Here is a 22,038-nt window from a genome sequence, read left to right on the forward strand (position 1 = left end):
GATGTCCGAATTTAGAAAAACATGGTTGGTTTATCCTGCAAAAAACGCCGTGCCGGTCCATAGACACAATCTGATATTATAGCTCTGTTACACTAAAGTGAATTTGGCTGCAATACCACCTACAGCCCGAGGACCGGGGTGGCACTGTTTTTTATATGTATATTTTTTTTAATACGCAATCCTGTTTTTCTAACACTAGATAGATAATAATGACCATCTCTTTTTTCTTTCTGTCCAGGTGAATGTGAATAGTTCCCCCTTTTATGAGTACCGTCATAGGATTCCTCTGGAGAGAGTGGACTGTGTACAAGTTGAAGGAGATGTGACCATCCAATCTCTGAGCGTTGTCGGAGGAGCAGGTGGTGGGGTGAGTAACATATTGGTGGTACTGATTGGAAAGAAAGGCAAAGAAGAATCAAAACTAGTGACACGTTGGGGAAGAAAGAAGATCGTAGAAGGAGAGGATCAGATGAAGCTCCATGGACAATAGATAACTGTTGGGGGAGTGATAGTTTGGCCAACCGTTCATCCGACAACTATCTATCCTGACTCCTATGCCAAACGCTCCTGGGTTCTCTAAGAGAGGGCCTACCGAAAATGTTTGGTCAGCCCTAGGAGGAACGTACGGAATGTGATCGAGCCCATACACATTAGATAACTGATGGGGAAAACACACTGAATCTGGAGAGACCCACTGAGCATGGAGTGTGAATGGAAGATCCCAATCCTCTCCCAATGGTAGACGTCCGGGAACGAGGGATCAGGCATATCTAATGTCAATATGTCTTACTCAGTCTCCGAGAGAGATCATCCCCATCGAAGACGTCTGGAGGAACAGATAAAAGGACATTAAACACCTGAAATATGACAATATATCTGATCTTTTCTTGTAGGGTCCCATGGTGACTCCTTCCTTCCCATCAGCTGGGGTAAGTGTTTGGCATAGAGACATGAGGGTTTCATCCAGGAGAGCGTGGTTGTAATGTATCTCCTCTGTTTATCTCTCAAGATGATGATGCCACAGCCCGGATATCCATCCATGACCCTGCCGGTGAGTGTGGCTGATTCCCCTTGTACACCGGCTACTTTTGGCCGTGCCATGAAATAATGTGACTTCTGTGTCACTCATGTTTTTTCCCCGCTTTTGTTCTCAGGCAATGGGAGGACCCACCTATAACCCGGTCAGTATATGGGGTCTTGGGCACATCGCTTTCTTTGAGTTTGTCCACAACTTGTCTTTCTGTCCTCTGGTTCAGTGACTCCTATCCCCCCAACAGGAAGTTATCATCAGAAAACCACCTATTGTGTAAATCAGGTTTTTGTGTTACATGTGTTATTATATTGTTGGCATTGTTTGGTTTTCAAAATATGATTTTTATTAAAAATAGAATTGGTAATATTGCAGTGTTCACACGGGCCACTGGTTAGATAACACAGGAGCCTTCATAGGTGATATCACAGCTCACCTCCTCCTCCTGTACAATGACTGATAAAACCTCTATATACAGTAGATAACACAGGATCCACCATTCACAATAGGTGATGTCACAGCTCACCTCCTCCTGTATAATGACTGATAACACCTCTTTATACAGTAGATAACACAGGATCCTGCATTCATAATAGGTGATGTTCACAGCTCACCTCCTCCTGTACAATGACTGATAACACCTCTATATACAGTAGATGACACAGAATCCACCATTCACAATAGGCAATGTCACAGCTCACCTCCTCCACCTCCTGTACAATGACTGATGACACCTCTATATACAGTAGATAACACGGGATCCACTATACACAATAGGTGATCTCACAGCTCACCTCCTCCCCTTCCCACTTACCTTTGCACATGCTCATTACATACTTCAATACAAAAGATAGGGTCAAGATCCAAAAGTTGCTGCTAATGTACATGTGGTGTTTCTTGAAACAACAAGAAATTAGAATGTAAAAAGTCCCAGTGGCTGGTGTGATAGCTACAAGAGTTTTATATGTTTTACTTTTAATACAGCTTGTGACATGTTAAAAAAAAAATTGCCCCCAAATTTTTAAAAATACATTTAACACAGAAACGTTATCTAAATATTTGGTCATTTTCTGATGGTTACATTGAAGGATTTCTGATGCGGAGATGTATGGCCCTGACTTGAAGGTAAATCCCACGTGCAGTCTTATCCACACCACGTGATCTGTTTGGGGACCTCGAGCCTCGGAGCTGCAGATTAATGCTGGAATCTATCATTTGGACATGTTTTTGTCCTCTTCTTTCAGCCAGTTCCTTACCGTGCAAACATCCCTGGAGGAGTGACACCGAAGAGGACCTTTGTGATCAGAGGATTCATGCCAATGGGAAGCCAAAGGTGAGGGCATAGCGGTATTATTATCTGCCTACATAATAAGTAATAAGGATTTATGGCATCCAGCAATTACATGATTTTTTTGTTATCCAGTGAGCATCCAAGGTCGAACTAGACCGAGAACTGTAACTGCTACTAGGGCATGCTTATGTATTGAAGCATATAATAAGCATGTGCCGAGGTCATAGTGAAGGGAGGGGGAAGAGGTGAGCTTTGACATCACCTTTTGTGAAGGGTGGATCCTGTGTTACCTACTGTATATAGAGGGGTTATCAGTCGTTGTTTAGGAGGTGAGCTGTGACATGGTGGACCCTGTGTTTTCTACAGTATATAGGTGTCATCAGTGATTGTAAAAAAAGAGGGAGGTGAGCTGTAATATCATCTTTTGTGAAAGATGGATTCTGTGTTATCTACTGTATATAGAGGAGTTAGCAGTCATTGTACAGAAGGAGGTGAACTGTGATATTGCCTACTGTGAATGGTGGATCCTGTGATATCTATTGCACAAAGAGGTGAAATTTCACATTGTACAGGAGGAGGAGGTGACCTGTCCTGTGGCATCATGAATAGTGAATCCTATGTATAGTGATCCTGTGATATACGGGATGGGGAGGAGGTGAGCTGTGACATCACCTGTAGTGATTGATAGCGCCTGTGTTATTATGTAGATATTGAGATCTTACTTGCCATTATAATCCTAAGGGCTCATTCCCACTTGCAATGAAATCGGACGAATGCAATCCGACTAAAAATATATTTTACACAGATAGAAGAAAAGCCAGCAATTCATCTCCCGTGTACTGTAAAATCACTGCAGGAGCCAACAGGATGGAAGAGTAATTTGCACACACACTGTACTAATTGTCACTGACATCTATACAGTATATTTACCTATTCTATTTATGTATGTAATCCATCTCTTCTATCCTGTTGGCTCCTGTACACTGCAGATGAATTGCTTGTGTGTGTCACTGACATCTATTTTGCCAAATATTTCCTTTGAAAAGGATTTGTAAATGACATGGAGCAATTCACTATGTTAAAACTGCATTGCAATTGGATGTACAGGGGTTGGACAAAATAAAATAATGGAAAAACCTGGAAACATCAACAAAAGTTAGTTTAATATGGTGTAGGTCCACCTTTTGCAGCGATTACAGCCTCAATTCTCCGAGGTATGGATTCATACAAGGTGTGAATTGTTTCCAAAGTAATTGTAGCCCATTCTTCAGTTTAAACACCCTCCAGTTCTTTGAGCGACGATGGTGGCGGAAACCGACGTGTAACTTGAATCTCTAAAATCGACCATAAATGCTCAATAATGTTGAGGTCTGGGGATTGTGGGGGCCAGATGAGATGCTCAACTTCATTACAATGTTCCTCGTGCCATGCTTTAACTATTCTAGCTGTATGAATTGGTGCATTATCATCCTGAAAGATGGCGTTCCCCTCCGGGAACACTGCTTGAACCATAGGATGCACTTGGTCGCCCAAAATGCCTATATAATCTCGGCTGTTAATTCTTCCATGAAGGGATATCATTGGCCCGCCGGATCTCCACGAAATAGCACCCCAGATCATCACAGAACCTCCGTCATGTTATACGGTTGGGAGAAGGCAGTCTGGATGGAATGCTTCTTTCGGCTGTCTCCAAACGTACTCGGCCGGAGGTCGGAAATAGGGTAATCGATGATTCGTCTGAGAATATCACATGTTTCCACTGCTCGAGGGACCAATTCTGGAGGTTTCTACACCACTCTAAACGCTTGGAAACATTTGTCATTGAGAGCAGCGGTTTTCGAATTGCAGCTCTTCCATGGAATCCAGATTTGTGCGGCTCCCGACGAACAGTTTTCGTGGAAACTGGGTTCTGTAGGTCTTCATTGAGCTCAGCAGTGATTTTCGGAGCTGTGGTCTTGCGATCCTCTCTCACAATTTGCTTTAGAGTCCGACAGTCTCTCTCAGTCATCTTCGACTTTCGGCCGGACCTGTGCTTTACAGCGGACGTTTTTCCTTCTCTTTCAAACGCGGTCATTACTTTGGAGACAGTACCTCTTGACACGCCAAGCATTCGGGCACTTTCTGTTACACTAGCGCCTGCCATACGTGCACCAACAATTTGGCCTCTTTGAAAATCCGAGAGGTCTGCCATTGGTATCAGGTTATCATCAACGTTCTTACAATTCTGCAAAACAAACAGTTAATTTACATAGACATATCACAAATAATCAACTACAAAACATTACCATATGTCACGGTTTGCATGTTTATAACATGTTCAAAGATTATGATGCCAAAACGTTAGGTGTTTCCATTATTTTGTCCAACCCCTGTAGATCAGATGCTAGGTGTGAAAAATCAGATTGTACTCGCATAAAAAATGCATGACACTCGCATGACAATTGCATTACACTCGTCTGACTCTCCTGCATCAAAATCAGATCGATTTAAAAATTGCTAGTGTGTCTCCAGCCTAAAGGCCCCGTTACACATAACGATGTCCCAGCGATCCCACCAACGATCCGACATGGATGGGATCGCTGGGACATCATTAGACAGCCCCTCCAGCGATCAGGACCAGCGAGCAAGCTGGTTTCCAATGTAAACATCGGGTATCTAAGAGCCGATCCCCGTCACACACAGCGATCTCGCTGGCGAGATCGCTGTGGCGTCACAAAATCAGCGATCTCGCTAGCGAGATTGCTGTGCGTGATGGGGCCTTTACTCTAGTTAAGGAAACTGCTGAAAACTCTCCCTGAAATGACAGGAGGTATGAGACTTAAAAAGTTCTAGTGGCCAGTGTGAATATTGCAAGATTACTATTTGATTTTTATAAAGATTGTGATTTTAACCCCTTTCTGACATCGGCTGTATATTTACGCCGATGTCAGACTCCCTCCCTTTGATGTGGACTCTGGCGGTGAGCCCACATCTTTCCTGGGACATGTCAGCTGTTTTGAACAGCTGACATGTGCCCACAATAGCCGCTTGTGGAATCGTGATCCACCCGTGGCTATTAACTAGTTAAATGCCATTGTCAAATGCTGACAGCGGCATTTAAGTGGCGCTTCCAGCTATTGCGCAGGAAATACGCACACCGGTGACCCCCGTAACATGATCGCGGGTCACCGGTTTGTTGACATGACAACCGGAGGTCTCCTGGAGACCTCTATGGTTGTCAGTGCCGGCTTGCTGTGAGTGCCACCCAGTGGTCAGCGCTCATAGCAAGTCAGCAATTCTACTACATAGAGGCGATCTGATCATCGACTCTATGTAGCAGAGCTGATCAGGCTATGACAGCTTCTAGTCTCCCAAAACGCAATACCGAAAAAAGCTCCGGGGTTAAAAATTTAAAATTTTTTCCATAAACTACATATAATATAAAATCCTGATTAAAACCATAGTTCATTTTCTGACTAAAGCTTCCCTTTAAAGAAACAAATGGTATTTGGTGAAAAAATTATTTGTAGGGCAAGCCAAATGTTACAAAAAATAAGCAAAAAAAAGTTTAATCTGCTCTGAAACTGTTTTTTTTTTAATGGTTAAGTATATGTTTATCATAATCATAGCTTTTTTTTTTTTTTTTTTAAATATAGAGCACGAAATCCTGATCAGTAAAACATAACATTGTGGTTTTCTGCAGACAACACTAGGGGGAGCTGATGTATACTGACTATAGACTGAAATCAATAATAACACAGTATGCACTATGCTCCTGGGCTCCCCCTAGTGGTGGCTGGAGGTAGTCAGAATGTTGTTTTACACCTAGAAGATATTTAATAATTGGTCTCTTTTTGTTTCAGGTTTCACATTAATTTTAAGACAGTAAATGGTGAAATCGCTTTACATTTCAACGTTCGCCTTAATGAGTTTACAGTGGTGCGGAACAGCAAACTTGGTGGCTCCTGGGGCAGAGAAGAGAGGGAGATGGCCGACAACCCCTTTGTGCCGGGGCAGTACTTTGATGTGAGTATCTGAAGACGATGAATGGAGCTTGGGTTTGAAGATGGAAATGCATATATGGTCCATGGTATAACATTGTTTTGGAGGATGTGCTGAATAATGAAGTGTCTCACACTGACTATTATGTCCCTACAGATCTCCATCCGCACCGGTAATGGCCGATACAAGGTGTATGTGAACGGACAACCCTTCTGTGAATATGTTCATAGATTTGCAGCGCTGCAGATGATTGACACCCTGGAGATCGAAGGAGATGTAGTCTTGTCACTCGTACAGTTTTAAGGCATCTCCAAATATGGAGGGCGAGACTGAATTTGTTTGGTCTCATGATTACTATTAATAAAATGCTGATATTTAGAAAGAATGAGGTCATTCACTAACTAAAGTTCGAGGTTCAACTTCAGACACCAAGGGGATCGGTAATGTGGCATGCTGGAACATGGTTAAAGTCGTAAAACATAGTTTAGGGGTAGACTTTGGGCTCGGGTTAGGAATTGATTTAGGGTTAGGTGCAGGGATAGGGCTAGGGTAATAAAAATTGTTACCTAAAATTATAACTTTGTATAACTTTTTAAATTTTTGCAGAAACGCTCCCAAAAACTAGGGGGTCAAAGCACAAATTATATCAGTATTTTTCTCAGATTACAATACATTTGCTCAGGAGATAAGGGGGTTCAATACTGGACAGGTGGAAGGCACGTAGGGAGTGCTAACGATTTACGGGTTCAAGGGCTCAAAATACTTGCTTAACGCCACTGATCCATCTTGACATAAAAAAAGGAGGAGTTTCCATGACTGTTTCCATAGGTCCTGTAGACTTCCTGCATCAGGGTAGAAGAGTTACCCCATTATTAAGAAATCACACAATATTGTAAGGCTCCTTTTCCAGGTGGAGATCAATTGCCGGTAATGATAATCAATGATGATTTAGTAACTTGATCATCGCACCAAGTAAATGTTCTTTAGCATACTCGAGTCAGACAGACCGGGTGAAGTGTATTTTTTTTCCAGCATAGGAAGGTGTCAAACTTCTTTTCCAATTTATTTCCCTGCCTGTAGCTGCATTCATTTAAAAATGTACTCATGTGGAGTACAGATGATGGCAGTGATGGGTCTGCTCCTGTGCCCTCCTCTTTGTCCTTATCACAACAATCTCCTGCAGCGAGTTATCCCCAGAATTAGACCCAGGATCTAAGCTGACCCATCACTGCCATCATCTGTACTCCACATGAGTGCGTTCTGATATCAATGCAGGAAAATAGACTGAGGAAAATCAGGGAACAGAAGTCACATGCAATTTTTTTTTTTTTTTACAGGAATCAAAACAAATTCCCTAATAAAGTGATTTGCAAAGTTTCATAACTTTCCATACTGGACAAATATATATATATAAAAACATATAGTTACTCTTTAAATCACAGCAGCTCTGAGGCACAAACCTCAGCTTTAACAGGTAAACCACTGTGTTGGTGAAGAAGGACATCCGTGGATACATCACAATTTACATTTTGGAGCAAAGATTGGATTTATTTCAAGTTTATTTTTTTATACATTATATCATGAAAGGGAAATCCTGGAAAGAGGTAGAAACAAGGTGTCGTCTATAAAAGCTATATACACAGCATAAAACACCAATAGGTAGTCACGAGGACATTAATAAATATACTATACACACTTGCGGTATATACAATACATCCAGACATACTATTCATCACAACATTCCTCTCTGAGCCAGTCCTAATGAGCTAGGGCCTGGACTAAAGTGGGCAGACTTAAAGGGTTGTCCATTTTATTTTTTTTAAAAAAAAACCTTCCAGACCCTTAACAATCCAGGGATTTAAGGAGTCATTCTTCCTGGTCCATGAAATCGTTGGCCAGAAAGGTCCTTATCTTCAGGAATCTGATATGGTTCTAGCTGCCCATCCCCACGACTTTATTATATTGATGGGTCGTCAAATTGTATCTTTTTTTTTCTTTAGAATAATCTCTAGGTTCCATGTTCTAAAATGATGCCCTCTAAAAGTGTGACAACTCCTTTTGGTCAACTAGAGGCAGGGACCTCTAGTAACTAGCTGTAATCTGGAAGAAAACCTGGAAACAGCTGATTGTTTTTCCTACACTGCCCCCACAGGAGACATGAATTATTGCAAGGTGCCGATTAAAATGAATTGTTAGGTCCTCCTGATAGAGAGACGCTCATTGTAGCTGCCCCAATGTAGTCTTCTATTTACAGTTTCTTCTGAATTAATCTGATTTTTTTAAGATGGTCACTTGTATCTACTTTACACTACATACACTGTAATATACACATACTACAACAAATATTCAGGTTCCTCAGAAAGTTCTTCAGGTGTCCCCCAAGACTTGTTTTTACGTCGGTGGAGGTCCGTTCACATATGATAGCATCAGAGACCAGGTGAAACATTTGGAAGGGCAGGTTTGATGACCCCATGGAAACAGAAGAGAAGTAACCAGGATCAGGATCAAGACTGAAGCTAAGGCCAGACGCTTAATCCAGAAGGAAAGGGAACAAGAAGGCCTGTAGGAAGTTTTGTGCAGATCCAGACAGGACAAGTCATCCCTGAAAAAGATTTTGGAAATTAGTGACTGAATATAAAGCTAACAGCAATACTTTTGTCTGCAACTAGGGGGCGCTCATAGCACACTGATTCCAGGCATTACATTGATAACCTATTTCCAGTATAGTTCCTCAATATCAGATCAAATCCTTACTTTTGCAAAAATGACCCCCACCAACTCCAGGACTGACCTGCTATACCACAAACAACCTGTGGACAAGAGTGGCACTGTTTACTAAATAAAGCAGCCATGTTTTTCAAATCCTGTACAACCCCTTTAAATACATTTCTCATAATCGTCACAGTATTAAACTAGAATCAAAGAGATTTGTACCCGTTCTCCATGAGAATAGACACGTCCAGCTTTGTAGGCTTGAGAGTCCCCTTTGTGTCCTGTATCATAAAAAAGCACATATGAAAAGCAAGATAAAAAAAATAGATTGAGGTTGCGATGTCAGAATTGTTTTTTGCTTTTGCAGCTTATTATACATGTCAAAACTAAGACATCACTGAGGTAATATATGACTTGGTGACGTCACTGGCTTTCTTTTCTTCCTGCGCCTCTATTTTCCTGAGATATGATCTCCTCTTCCCTCTATGGCAATCTAGGCGTGGTCAGCAAGAAGACACTCTAACAGAAAAGAGTTGATGACCACGCCCCCTTTGATAACAAGTCGCCTTTTACATACGGGGAAGAGGAGGCCATATCTCTGGAATAGAGAGGAGCAGGAACAAAAGAAAAACATGACCGGATTCAGAAGAACAGCGGCATTTACACCAGGTAAAAAAATTTATATATTTATGATAAGTGACAAGTCTCCTTTAAGGACTGATATGTAAAAAAAAATGATGAATTATCTCCATAGTCCGCCTCTGTTCCCACCTCCACTATGAGAGATCAGAAATTACATATTTCCCAGTGATCATGAGTCATGATACTGCAACTATCCTGGCTGTAATAGATGGGTACAGTAAGAGGACATCCGTAAATCAGGTGGGTTCTCTTATTGCTGGTAGGTAGGACAGAGCAGGGACTGTCCACATATGGTAGAAAATGCCTCCTGCTTCCAGGGATTAATGTCTCAACTGAAGTTATTTCTGGAGCTAATATATTAGCCCTATATGCAATCAGCCATTTGGGAAAATTGGAAACATGAAGAAATAAACAGGTTATAACTCATTGAGTCACCTTATGCACATGATAGCTGATAAATCTATGAAAACTTTAGCTTCTAACACTTAGACCTTCATTGATCATGAGAACGGTGGCCTGATGTTCGCTGTCATGAATGGAATGGTAGTGCTCTTTCTTGGCCACTGGTCCATTATAACTACTCCCATAGATGTAAACAGACCCTTCAGACCTGTATTCAGGATTGGTGGTGGTCCCAGCATTCGGACTTCCACTATTAAATGTTATTTGTAAGATATCGCCTTTAATATCTGAAATATGTTGTTATATTATACAAATATGATAACAATCCATGATTGGTATCGTACCAAATTACGCGGCACTTGCTTCTTCTTTCTCTGACGTCTCCTTTGTCCAGAGGAGATTGTTTGTAACTGGCTGTCAATCACATCGGCGTGGGAAGTCAATGGCCTCCCTGGATCAGAGTTTTTTCTTGAAAATCCAAGGGAAGCAAAGTGATTGTCCGTCCTACCCCCAGCATCTGGCTGATCTCCAGGCAAGGAAACTGAGATCGAAGACAAAAGTGAAATAACTCTACAAGAGGCTGCAATGTTGCTTAGAAATATTAATGAAAATTAAATATTTCTCCCAGAAATGTATTGCAAATATGTTTTGCTATACACGTGTTTGTTTCCTGTGTGTGTATTGGAACAACACAAAAAAAAACAGAAAAAAAGCAAATTGGACATAAATTCACACTAAACCCCAAAAATGATCTGTACAAAATTGTTGGCACCCTCAACTTAATATTTGGTTGCATAACCTTTTGAATAAATAACTGCAATCAACAGCTTCCTATAACAATTACATACCCCGGCAGAATTTTTGCTTTCTTGGCCTTTTTTCAGAGAATATGAATGATAACCCCCAAACTTTTTCTCCACTCGTGGTTAGTGGTTGGGTGAAGCCATTTATTGTCAAACTACTGTGTTTTCTCTTTTTAAATCATAATGACAACCCAAAACATCCAAATGACCCCTGATCAAAATTTCACATACCCTGGTGAGTTGAGCCTGATAACACGCACATTTCTTAATACCATGTATTGCCCCCTCTAACACCAATGACAGCTTGAAGTCTTTTGTGGTAAGTTGTGGATGAGGTTCTTTATTTTCTCAGATGGTAAAGTTGCCCAATCTTCTTGGCAAAAAGCCTCCAGTTCCTGTAAATTCCTAGGCTGTCTCGCATGAACTGCACGCTTGAGATCTCCCCAGAGTGGTTCAATGATATTGATGTCAGGAGACTGAGAAGGCCACTCCAGAACCTTGACTTTATTCTGCTGTAGCCAATGACAGGTCGACTTGGCCTTGTGTTTTGGATCGATGTCATGTTTGAATGTCCAAGTACGTCTCATGCGCAGCTTCCGGGCTGATGATTGCAAATTTGCCTCCAGCATTTGCTGATAATGTGCTGCATTCATCTTTCCTTCAATTTTGATCAACTTTCCTGTGCCTTTGTAGCTCACACATCCCCAAAACATCAGCCATCCACCTCCGTGCTTTACAGTAGCAATGGTGTTCCTTTCATCCTAGGCCTTGTTGACCTCTCTCCAAATGTAACGTTTATGGTTGTGGCCAAAAAGTTCAATTTTGATCTCATCACTCCAAATTACCTTGTTCCAGAAGTTTTGAAACTTGTCTCTGTGCTGTTTTGCATATTGTAGACGAGATACTTTTTGGCATTTCCACAGTAATGGCCTTCTTCTTCTCGACCATGCAGCCCATTTTTCTTCAAGAGCCTCCTTATTGTGCATCTTGAAACAGCCACAACGCTAGTTTTAAGAAAGTCCAGTATTTCAGCTGATGTTATTTGTGGGTTTTTCTTTGCATCCCAAACAATTTTCCTAGCAGTTGTGGGCGAGCTTTTTGTTGGTCTACCTTACCATGGTTTTGATTTTACAGAGCCCCTGATTTTCAATTTGTTAATCACAGTTTGAACGCTGCTGACTGGCATTATCAGTTCCTTGGATATCTTTTTGTATCCCTTTCCTGTTTTATACAGTTCAACTACCTTTTCCCATAGATCCCTTGACAATTTTTTTGCTTTCCCCATGACTCACAATACACAAACATCAGTGGCTGGATGAAAGATGCAAGAGTCTGTCTGGATCCCAGAAGCTCACTCGCCTTTTATGCACACACACTGATTACAAGCACACAGGTCACAGGTGAGGAAGTTACCTTTAGTAGCCATTCAAACCCATTTGTGTCAACTTCTGTGCATGCTATCAGGCCAAAATCACCAGGGTATGTGAAATTTTGATCAGGGTCTTTTGGATGTTTTGGGTTGTCATTATGATTTAAAAAGAGAAAACACAGTAGTTTGACAATAAATGGCTTCACCCAACCACTAACCGTGAGTGGAGAAAAAGTTTTGGTGTTATCATTCATAGTCTCTGAAAAAAGGCCAAGAAAGCAAAAAATTCTGCCGGGGTATGTAATCTTTTGGGCACAACTGCACACACACACACACACACACACACACAATATATAGAGCTGTAATTTTGTTTTCAATCATAGCGTAAATATAGATATAACAAAGAATCATGGCTGCCTGAAGGATATAAACATGAGAGGCTACTGTTTGGTGGATAAGCCCCATGATGTCCGACCACAAATCTTCATGCTTGTAGGACACTCACCAGAACACGGGATCACGTCTTGTCCCGTGCCCATCTCCAGTGGCAGCAGGGAGATGTGCTGGGCCTAGAGGGATAGAATGGTGCAACTATATTTCAGGATTTGTACAATGTAAGTAAAGCAAATTTGTAAAGTCATTGAATATTTCATGCAGTTGCGGATGTGGGAAGGGGTCCAGTTGTCACTATAACATATGCAACCACTATGGCTATGCAACTGTTTTCCCTAGACGCTCAAGTCAGATCTGCTATCGGGGTTGAAGTAACTATTTTGTCAAGTATGGAGATTAATGTGACGGTGGTTATTGATTTGGGACATGAAATCCCCTATGCATCACATGTGCCCAATCTTGTGAAACAAGAGCAGATCAAGATGTCTCCACAATACTGGCTTCCAGGTCCTGGAATCGATAACAAGGTGTCTTTTGATTGTGGTGGAGTAGAAAAAAGGTATGAGAGAATGATATGCAGTTGTTAGTGAAGGAGATTGTTCTTCTCTATACTGTATGTTCCAGCAGAAAGTAGCATGAAATCTAAGAAAATTCCAGAAAATATGAAGAGCGGTGCCCTCTGCATTCTGGCATCAGCAACAATATGCAGGGATATTGAGTATCATCCTGTATAATTTAGAAGGTAGTCAATACCATCTGGAAAGCAATTATGGTCCTACAACCGATTAGAGATAGAGGAACTATGTGCTGAGCTGTAGATTCTGAAGAAATAGACATCGGGATAGAACATGTCCCTCTAGTAATTAAGTAGTAAGGCAACAACATGGCATAAATCAAGTATAATGTATGTCTCGATGAAGGCATAATGTAGCTATTTTGTGGAGAAGAAAAGTTGAAAGCTAGGGCAAAGAAGTTAAAAAATGATTGAGTTGGTTTGCTCTCCAAACACCAAAGGGGTATAGATTTACGATGTAGGCACTCTCGAAGGATAGCTAAGAATTGGGTGGCTTGGAAGTAACCAGGTCTGAACCACCATTGGAAGACAGAGTCCTCAAGGATGGGAATGATGGAGGGTGGGGTGTTTAAAAATAAGGGATAGAAAGCAGGGACAAAAGGTAAAGGCAACTTGTTGAGAAAAACCGAGTTGGGAGGGTTATCAATTTGGAGTTGGGAATAAGCCACTGACAGACACATCCGGCAGCAGCTTATCTCCCCTAAGAACAAACTGTTTGGATGTTGAATTTCCACATGCCGAACCCTTCCTTTCCCCAACATCATCTACTGGGGGAAATTCATGAGGTCTGGATATACGTATATAAAATGATCAGCTGTTCCACCAAAATTGACATAAGCCTAATGTATTCACATTAAGGCCCACCGAGGTCCAACAAATATGCCAATAAAGAGAAACGATGGTACTCACTGGTGCATTTTCCATCTGTATTTGGCCATGAATCTGCTCTTGACTCCACTCGAAATTACAAGTGTCCCGGAGTGAAGGATGGTCATTGTCGATATCTTCCAAAGTTTCCTTGGCTTCTTGTCCTTTCATGTTGGAATACGTAATACCGGAGTATGAGCTGAGACTGCTCCGAGATCCCTCACTCCTCTGGGGAAGCTTCCATGGTGCTGGGATAGGAATGGCACTAAAATTGTTAATCTGAATCATAGATAAAAGGGTTATCAGACAAGATGAATTTACACAAATGTTTGCATACCGGAAGTGGCAGTGTAGAAAGACTCTTGACCATCATGAGAACTAGATCTTCCAACATCACCTAATGGGTCCCACTCCAGGTCAACAGGCAATACTAAACTGGTTACAGGAACATTAACTGGGCCTAATATGTCTTCATCTTCTATGTCCAGATCTAAAAACACATCTGAAGAGCCCGATGATAAATGTTCTATGGCTCCATCCAAGAAATCATCTTCAAACACCTTCAAGAGAAAATTAAGAATTCTGCTGATACGGTCTGCTGCAATGCCCTGCATATCTGCCACATTTCTGTCTACCATCTTACCCATGGACTATGTTCTGACTACGATCTAACTTTAGCACCTTTCATAATCCGGACCTCCCATTTTCAGTCTTGGATATTTCTCTTATACTGTATCATTTCTCTGGAATGCACTACCCCAGTCTGGTCAATTCCCAACATTCACATTTCAGAGGCATCTAAAATTGCATTTTTCCTCTGAACCTGATCTCTTCATGCACTGCTATCCATCATACTTCTTGTTACGACATCTGCACTCCATTTCCACTTATATTGGATGCTCACGTACCAGTTTTGTGCTCACAAGTCTCTTCTGCAACCGAGAGAGGCGAATATAGATCTGTTGGCAGTACGAGCCTAGTTCTGTCATTTCCACCTCTAGGTCCGCAGCATCCAGAGGATCACTATTATCTATTAACTGGTCTCCTCGCTCTAGAAGACCTTCCAACCTCTTCATGTTGCTCCAAACATCCTCCTGGAAGGCCTAGAAATTAATTGATTCAATCTGCAATATTTATACTGGCATGTGCCCGATATAAGGCACTGTTGAAATTACATGTTATTATAGGATCGCTAAATTATCAAAAGTATAGATATTATTAAAAAAAAACTGAACATGTTTTAGGCTAAAACCAGAAAATAATGTGAAATTAATTGTTTTATATATAATTTTTACAACAGTTATGATCTGGCAGAAAATACTTTATTCTTTACATTTAAGGGATGGCTATGGGATCAACATTGGTTCCATTTTATGCTGAGTTGCAGGGGTTATATGTAAAGATGAACAAATTAATTTGCAAGACTCTGATCCAGTAGTCAGGTCAGTACTCGGAGCCCTGCGAACTGCCTCCTACCTGCCGGAATATTCACCTCCTTTTTAACCTACACACAACATCGCCGGCCAGCTAATTAAAAAAAGGAGCCGAGGGTGCCAACAAGCAGCAGCAATGGAATATAGACCTGGGTCCAGGCAATCGATTTGCTCATCTCTAGTGACATGAGAATAGCAAAAAAAGAATTCGCTTTTTTGTTAGCAGTGTTGTGATCCAGCTGCCCAAACTGCTCTTTTTTGATCCTCTACTGTTCCAGAATATAATCCTGTTTGGTGTCAATTTCCCAACCCCTGGCTTATTTTAATACACATTTCCAGCTTTTAGGTTACTGCACCCTGACTCTGCCAGATCTGTTACCGGACACTTGCCATATATGACCATGGCCCCATCACTTTCCCATTAGCACACGTGATTCCACCTGATCTTCATTACCAATCACTGCCAGTTTAATTACGATCAGGAATCCATATTCCTTATCATTGAACCCTTCCCGATACGTTTGTAGCGACTTTCCTACTGTCTTGGCCCACAGCAAACAAAGCTCCAACCACTCTGTCTGATGTTATCCAGAAAAAGTCCCGGGACCAGCTGAACACTTCAACCGTAACCAAAGTCATAGGATAGAGGGTGGATGGTGAATTGTGCCATTCGGGTAATTCTTTCCCTGGGCATTGTAGGGATCAGATACTGTCATTTTAATTTTTATAAATCAAAAATATACTTGAAAATAACCAGCTGTGTAATATATCTTATCAGAGAAATGTGCTTCTGTCTCCTCCTGCACTGATTTTTCACGCTCAATTCCTGGATAAAATCTGTATTTAGTGAGGTTATATTTTCAAATTGCTGAACCAGGAGATAACAGTTGATGCTTTTAAAATTCTATAGAGGAGGGAGGACCTAGTAGCCACAAGTTCTTATGAAACAACAGTTACAGTTCTCCATAGAACTTTATGAGCACCAACTGTCATCTCCTAATGAGAATATCTGTGTTCACCGCGGACACACTTTACTTGTAAATTTAGAATTTTTAGAATAAAGATGTAACTTAGGATGGAAGTTTTTCTCCTTATCATATCATCCATCATTACGATAAGGTGAACATACTGGATGATTTTCTGTAACCTTGTACATACACTGACATCACCATTGCCTTGCTATCATTACCTTTAGTTGTTGTATTTTTTCTGTGGAGTTCCCCCCATAGATATACTCCACATTGGATAATTCTAGATCCATCTCCGTCAAACATAGTTTCATCTCATCCTGGTCAGTTTCAAAGTCTTCCCTCTGCTGGACTTTAGTCTATGGGAGGATTACGGAAAATCAGTGGCTACATCTTCCAGAATTCTTCTGTTGACTTTCTTCCTTGTGAAGATTTTGACCTACCTTCAATGTCCTGTGTAATGTTTCTGCCTCCCCCTGCAGACTGTGCCAGAGCGCGTTAACCTCCTGCATCCTACTCCGGAGGACACTGGGAAGTAGAGTTTGCTGTGGGGTCTGCGTAAGTCTCCAGTATTGTCTGTTTAAAGACTCCAAGTCTAATAATTTCTCCCGTATTTCAGTCATTATAACCTAGGATGATGGGAATATCAGTTATAAAAGGTTTATTGGTTAAACTATGGAAAACCAAATTTGGTGCTCATTACCTCGCACTTCCTCAACGCCAGCTTGGCTTCTTGGTGAAGTGTTTTGTATGGGTTTTCTTGAGATGTAGCCACCTGAGCAATCTGCAGCCAGTCCTCAAAACGAGAAAGCGAGTCTAGAAAGTGTTCACAAAGTTGTCTGTCCTGACCCATGCTAGGCAGAACATGGGGGGAATAGAAGATAAATGAAAGAACCCATTGAGATGCAAAATATTGAAATGCCCTCCATTATGGTATCCCGTTTTGCCACCCATCGCAGACATGCCTGGCACCCCCTTTCCAAGACTCTGGAGCTAATTCCCGACCTTAGAGAGTGGAGTCCTGCATAGATTCTCACTACTCATACCAAATAGAAAGGGACCACCCTTTGTCCACGGGCCACATTGCTCGTATGATATAAAATCCTTGACCATGTTGTCACTCACCGAGCTTTATTTTCCAGTGATGCATTGCAAACGTCACATTCTTGAGCTCGGTTCTCATCTTCAGAAAGTGGAAGATACTTGGGTGTTGTTCCAGAAGAGAAGGCATGAAGACACATATGGAGCACTTGAGGATGTTTTTCATGTGAATTGGTGGCCACATCATAATATGTAGAGTTGGGAGACATAGAGTCTTGAGCAGGAGGAGTGTTACAAGAAGGAAAATTCAGAACTTTACTATTGGCCGAAGAGTCAACAGAATTGGGAAGAAAGCAGCCACAAGTGGAGTCCAGAGGCAAATGATCACTATAATGTCCATTGATAGGGAGATGGTCAACGGTTAGATCATCATTGTTGGAAACCACATCGATCTGGGGAAGTGTCGGTGACTGAAAGCTTTGGATAGTCCATGGAGTGAGAAGGTCAACGTTCGTATTCTTTTGGTCAATGGAAGGAAATTTTCCACATGGGTGAGTTTCAGCATTTACATGACGGGAAGCAACACCATTGTTGAGAGTGACGGTGATTGACTGATCTAAATAGTTCTGTGATTGCGAAGGATGTGGCCTTTGTTGTGGACTAGGAAAAGGTGCTCCAGAATGATTAAGAGTCCAATAGTCAACACTAGAAGACAATAGATTGTCATTGTTGACTGGAGAATTTGGAAGATAAGAATGAAGATAAGATGAAGAAATCTTAGGGTGGAAGTCAGTGGCTAATTCACAAGTGCAGATACAAGGAATATCGGCAGTAGAAATAGAGGTATCAGAAGAAGGATCGTCAGAGAGGGATTTGCTATGTTGTTCCTGAGTGATTTTGGCATATTGGTCAGCTGGCTGGAAGTTGAGTGCTGATGTAGTGGACCAGCCATATGCAGATACCGTAGAGTTATCAGATATAGATATAGGCAAGAAGTCAATGGGGTCTTTCATAGGAAGTATATCATAGCGAGAGGAAGAATCCAGAGGAGATATAGGGTAGTTGCTAGTTCTAGGTGTAGAGTATCCATTTATTTGAGGTGTATTGGGACATTGAGGGTATTCAGAAAGGGATTTGCAGCTTTGAGGTGATAGAGGAGAATATGTCACTTTTGACAAGGAAGTAGATGAACAATGAGTTAGACAGGAGCATTTTTGTGGAGACATCGATGAAAATGAGGCAGGTTGTGATGCAGAAGAACAATTCATAGAAGATAAGCCATTCAAAGGTAGCAATGAGTAATTCTCAATCTGGGATTCAGAACTGTAGATCATTGTGGAGAAGCTGTGGTCCAGTATGGAAGAAGGGTAATCAGGTGATATGGAGGAACAAGCAGTTTGGGATCTGGAAGAAATGTTCTCACAAGGTGTCAAGGAGAAATATTCAGTTTGGGAGGGAAAGTCTGGTGGTGAGACAAAAGAAGCAAGTTCAGACAAAGAAGAACAATCCTGAGGAGCCATGGAAGAAGAGTTGTGGGATGCTGGAGAGGAGGCGTTAGATTTGATTACTAATGAGACGTTCTCATGAGCAGAAACAGAAGTGTAATTTATTACAGGGAAAGAAGAGAGAACAGATAGATCTGAAGATAAGGGGCAACCAGAGTGGGGGATAGAGGGACCACTCTTCGAGATAATGTCTTCTTCTCTCATGGCTCCATAATGTGGGATCTTCCTGTGTGAACAAAAAAAAAAGAGTCTAGTTAAATATAATAAATTTTTAGATAAAGCACTGAGGACGACTTTTGACACATCATAAAAACAGACCAGAAGTTTAGTTTTTAATTGATGGGGCCAAGTTCTCACCTTTCTGTACACCGAAAAGGCACCAGAGTCCTGCTTTGAGACTAAAGAACGTCTAGACTTTCTATTGAGCCCATCTTCAGGCTCAATGGAGAACAGTGCTGTATTTCTGCCCTTCCATTGGGGATCTTAGCGCTTGGACCCCATCAATCAAAGCTGCTGATAGTTCTGTATGACATTCAGAAATTTAGTAAATCACATGGGGGTAATATTATTAAACTCCATCACATATTCTCATTGTCATTGTTTATAGCGTCTCACATATAAACAGGTCAGTAAATTGCTAGAAGAAGTTTTCACACCTAAAGAAAATATGTTGCAGGTCCTCATGTGTAGCCTGTGACTTTGTTAAATGATTGGCAGGTGTCAATTAATTGGCATTATTATATACATTTATTTTTTAATTGTTATTTTTTTTTTTTTTTACTTTCACACACAGGGCTCTCATGAGATCGGGAAAGCAAAAATAGTAAAATAAATAACATTAAAAAAAATGTTTCTGTCCTGACTGATAGTTAAGCCCTCAACCAACAGCTGCTCGATCTCCAGTGCAGCCATTTCTCTATAGAAGGGATCAGCAACCTTCAAACTGTACTACAAGTCCCAGCGTTTCCTATCGGCTACAGTCATTCAAGACAAAAGTTGCTTACGCCTGTCGCTGTAAAATAAGATCCATTATTGTCATCACTGCGTACAGTTTCTGCAATCAGCTCCATAATAACTCTGTATGCAGTATGATCTCAAGCTCCCTCTAGAGGTGGCTGCAGGCAGATAGCAGAGTCATTTTATTGCAGAGAATTTGGAGCTGTGTATCACAAAATCAGAACTTCAAATCACCAAAACAAAAAAAAGATATTAAGAACTGTATTAGGACGAACTTATGCAATTGAGGCAGGACTATCACTGGTATATCTAAAGTACAAATGCGACATCCACACCATGTAATCATCTCTAAGAACCACACACAAGGAACAAAAGGCTTATTTTAGGGTACTGTAATTATCGTATCAAGATCTTATATTTACAAAACATGATTACAATTATTACGGGGATAATTGGGGGTTATATTGTGACATTTGACCTTTGAAGGCACATACAGATGCCATGTACAGTGCCAGTTATCTGGCGCCCTCTGCTTGTCGGGCTTTTATTATCATGATACCAGTACCACCACATTGTGGCAACAAGCTAAAAATCCCAATAATATGGATTAATAGAGACTATTGTAGCCCCACTACGTGTTTAGCGCCCGACACCTTCTCCATGTACATATGCCCATCTTATACGTACCCGAATTGTGGAAGTCACCCCTGCTTTCGGGTGAAATTCTCAGGGTGGTGCCTGTCATCCGTGCAGGAGGCGAGGGATTTCCACATGGACACCGCGGTGATGCGCTGTGAGGTTTCAGTTAGACTGCATCCAAAGTCCAGAGTAACGTTTCCCTGACACCGCACCAAAGCAAACAACATTACAACCAAACACCGCACTAATCTGCCCGCGCCTCCTGCACTCGCTGACCTATAAATAGTGGACGCTACTCCCACTCACCATGTGCACACCGACAACACATCACACAGAACGTTACATCCACCGGGTCCTCAAACGATGCAGCTGCCAGTTTGGATGGGGGTCGGCTTTAGGGACGGAAAAACTGGGCATCTGCCTAGGGTCCCCTTTTTCTAAGGTGTCCCCGGGTTCTGAACGCTCAACAGCCATCCGAGAATGTAAACATTCATTGCCATAGACCTCCTGGTTCTTGACGACTAGCCTGTAGGCCTGTCACTAATTTGTCATTGTATCTTGGTATTGTTTGGATACTAATTGGCGTGTGAGCACTATATGGCGGTGTTATGTAGGTACTATATACTGCATCGGAGTATTGTGTAGGCACTATATGGCAGAGCTAATTAGTTACTATATGACAGTATTACGGAGGTTCTATATGGTGGTATTATTTATGCAATTTATTACACTATTATCTAGATATTTCATGGCAAAAATTATGTAGATTCTATATGGCAGTGTTATGTAGGTAGTATATGGCAGTGTATATAGCAGTCTTATTTAGGTTCTTTATTGCAGTGTTATGTAGGTTCTACATGGCAATGTTATGTAGGTAATATATGGCAGTATTATTTAGGTGCTATATGGCAGTGTTATGTAGGTACAATGCGTCAAAATTATTTATGTAGTATGGTGCAGTATTATTTGGCTGCTGTATGGCAGTATTATGTAGGTACTATAAGGCAGGGTTATATAGATACTACATGGTAGTGTTATGCAGATATTATATGATACGTGGCGGTATTGTGTAGGTATTTAAGCTATTTGGGTACTATATGGCAGTATTATGCATGTGATATATTGCAGTATTGTGTAGGTGCTATATTGTAGTATTAGGTTGTTGCTATATGGCAGTATTACGTAGATACTATATGGCAGTATTAAGTAGATTCTATATAACATTGTTATGTAGGCACTATATGGCAGTGTTATATAGATACTATAAAGCATTGCTATTATGTAGGTTGTTATATGGCAGTAGTGTGTAGGTACTATATAGCAGTGTTATGTGGGCACTATATGGTATTATTATGCAGGTACTATATTGCAGAATTATATTTGTACTATATTGCAGTATTATTTGGATGCTGTATGGCAGTATTATGTAGG

At 41.2% G+C, this 22,038-nt stretch overlaps 2 protein-coding genes across 9 annotated transcripts in view; one reads left to right on the forward strand and one right to left on the reverse strand.

Annotated features, from left to right (window-relative positions):
- Positions 1 to 6,687, forward strand: part of LOC141052201 (uncharacterized) — a 42,964-nt gene extending 36,277 nt beyond the window's left edge. The window contains exons 14-20 of the mRNA XM_073549419.1: positions 239 to 367; positions 894 to 929; positions 1,010 to 1,051; positions 1,155 to 1,181; positions 2,275 to 2,363; positions 6,164 to 6,326; positions 6,459 to 6,687. Of these exons, the coding sequence (XP_073405520.1) occupies positions 239 to 367; positions 894 to 929; positions 1,010 to 1,051; positions 1,155 to 1,181; positions 2,275 to 2,363; positions 6,164 to 6,326; positions 6,459 to 6,605 (633 nt within the window). The 3' untranslated portion in view covers positions 6,606 to 6,687. The remainder of the gene's footprint in view (positions 1 to 238; positions 368 to 893; positions 930 to 1,009; positions 1,052 to 1,154; positions 1,182 to 2,274; positions 2,364 to 6,163; positions 6,327 to 6,458) is intronic.
- A 1,142-nt stretch (positions 6,688 to 7,829) lies between these two features.
- Positions 7,830 to 22,038, reverse strand: part of LOC141051941 (uncharacterized) — a 46,265-nt gene continuing 32,056 nt past the window's right edge. For 4 of the 8 annotated variants that reach the window (XM_073549086.1, XM_073549085.1, XM_073549089.1 and 1 more), the window contains 11 exons: positions 17,591 to 19,237; positions 17,169 to 17,319; positions 16,909 to 17,094; positions 16,687 to 16,824; positions 14,973 to 15,167; positions 14,402 to 14,624; positions 14,107 to 14,312; positions 12,736 to 12,799; positions 10,403 to 10,599; positions 9,237 to 9,295; positions 7,830 to 8,904 (listed from right to left, as the gene is read on the reverse strand). In XM_073549086.1, coding sequence (XP_073405187.1) covers positions 8,694 to 8,904; positions 9,237 to 9,295; positions 10,403 to 10,599; positions 12,736 to 12,799; positions 14,107 to 14,312; positions 14,402 to 14,624; positions 14,973 to 15,167; positions 16,687 to 16,824; positions 16,909 to 17,094; positions 17,169 to 17,319; positions 17,591 to 19,237 — 3,277 coding nt within the window. In that variant the 3' untranslated portion in view covers positions 7,830 to 8,693. Of the gene's footprint in view, positions 8,905 to 9,056; positions 9,113 to 9,236; positions 9,296 to 10,402; positions 10,600 to 12,735; positions 12,800 to 14,106; positions 14,313 to 14,401; positions 14,625 to 14,972; positions 15,168 to 16,686; positions 16,825 to 16,908; positions 17,095 to 17,168; positions 17,320 to 17,590; positions 19,238 to 19,368; positions 19,580 to 20,655; positions 20,679 to 22,038 lie in introns of those variants that run through there. The other 4 variants (XM_073549092.1, XM_073549091.1, XM_073549088.1 and 1 more) reach the window with 4 other exon arrangements.

This window comes from Dendrobates tinctorius, unplaced genomic scaffold (assembly GCF_039654945.1).
Source record: "Dendrobates tinctorius isolate UK_male_01 unplaced genomic scaffold, ASM3965494v1 ptg000158l, whole genome shotgun sequence".
Classification (NCBI taxonomy): Eukaryota; Metazoa; Chordata; class Amphibia; order Anura; family Dendrobatidae; genus Dendrobates; species Dendrobates tinctorius.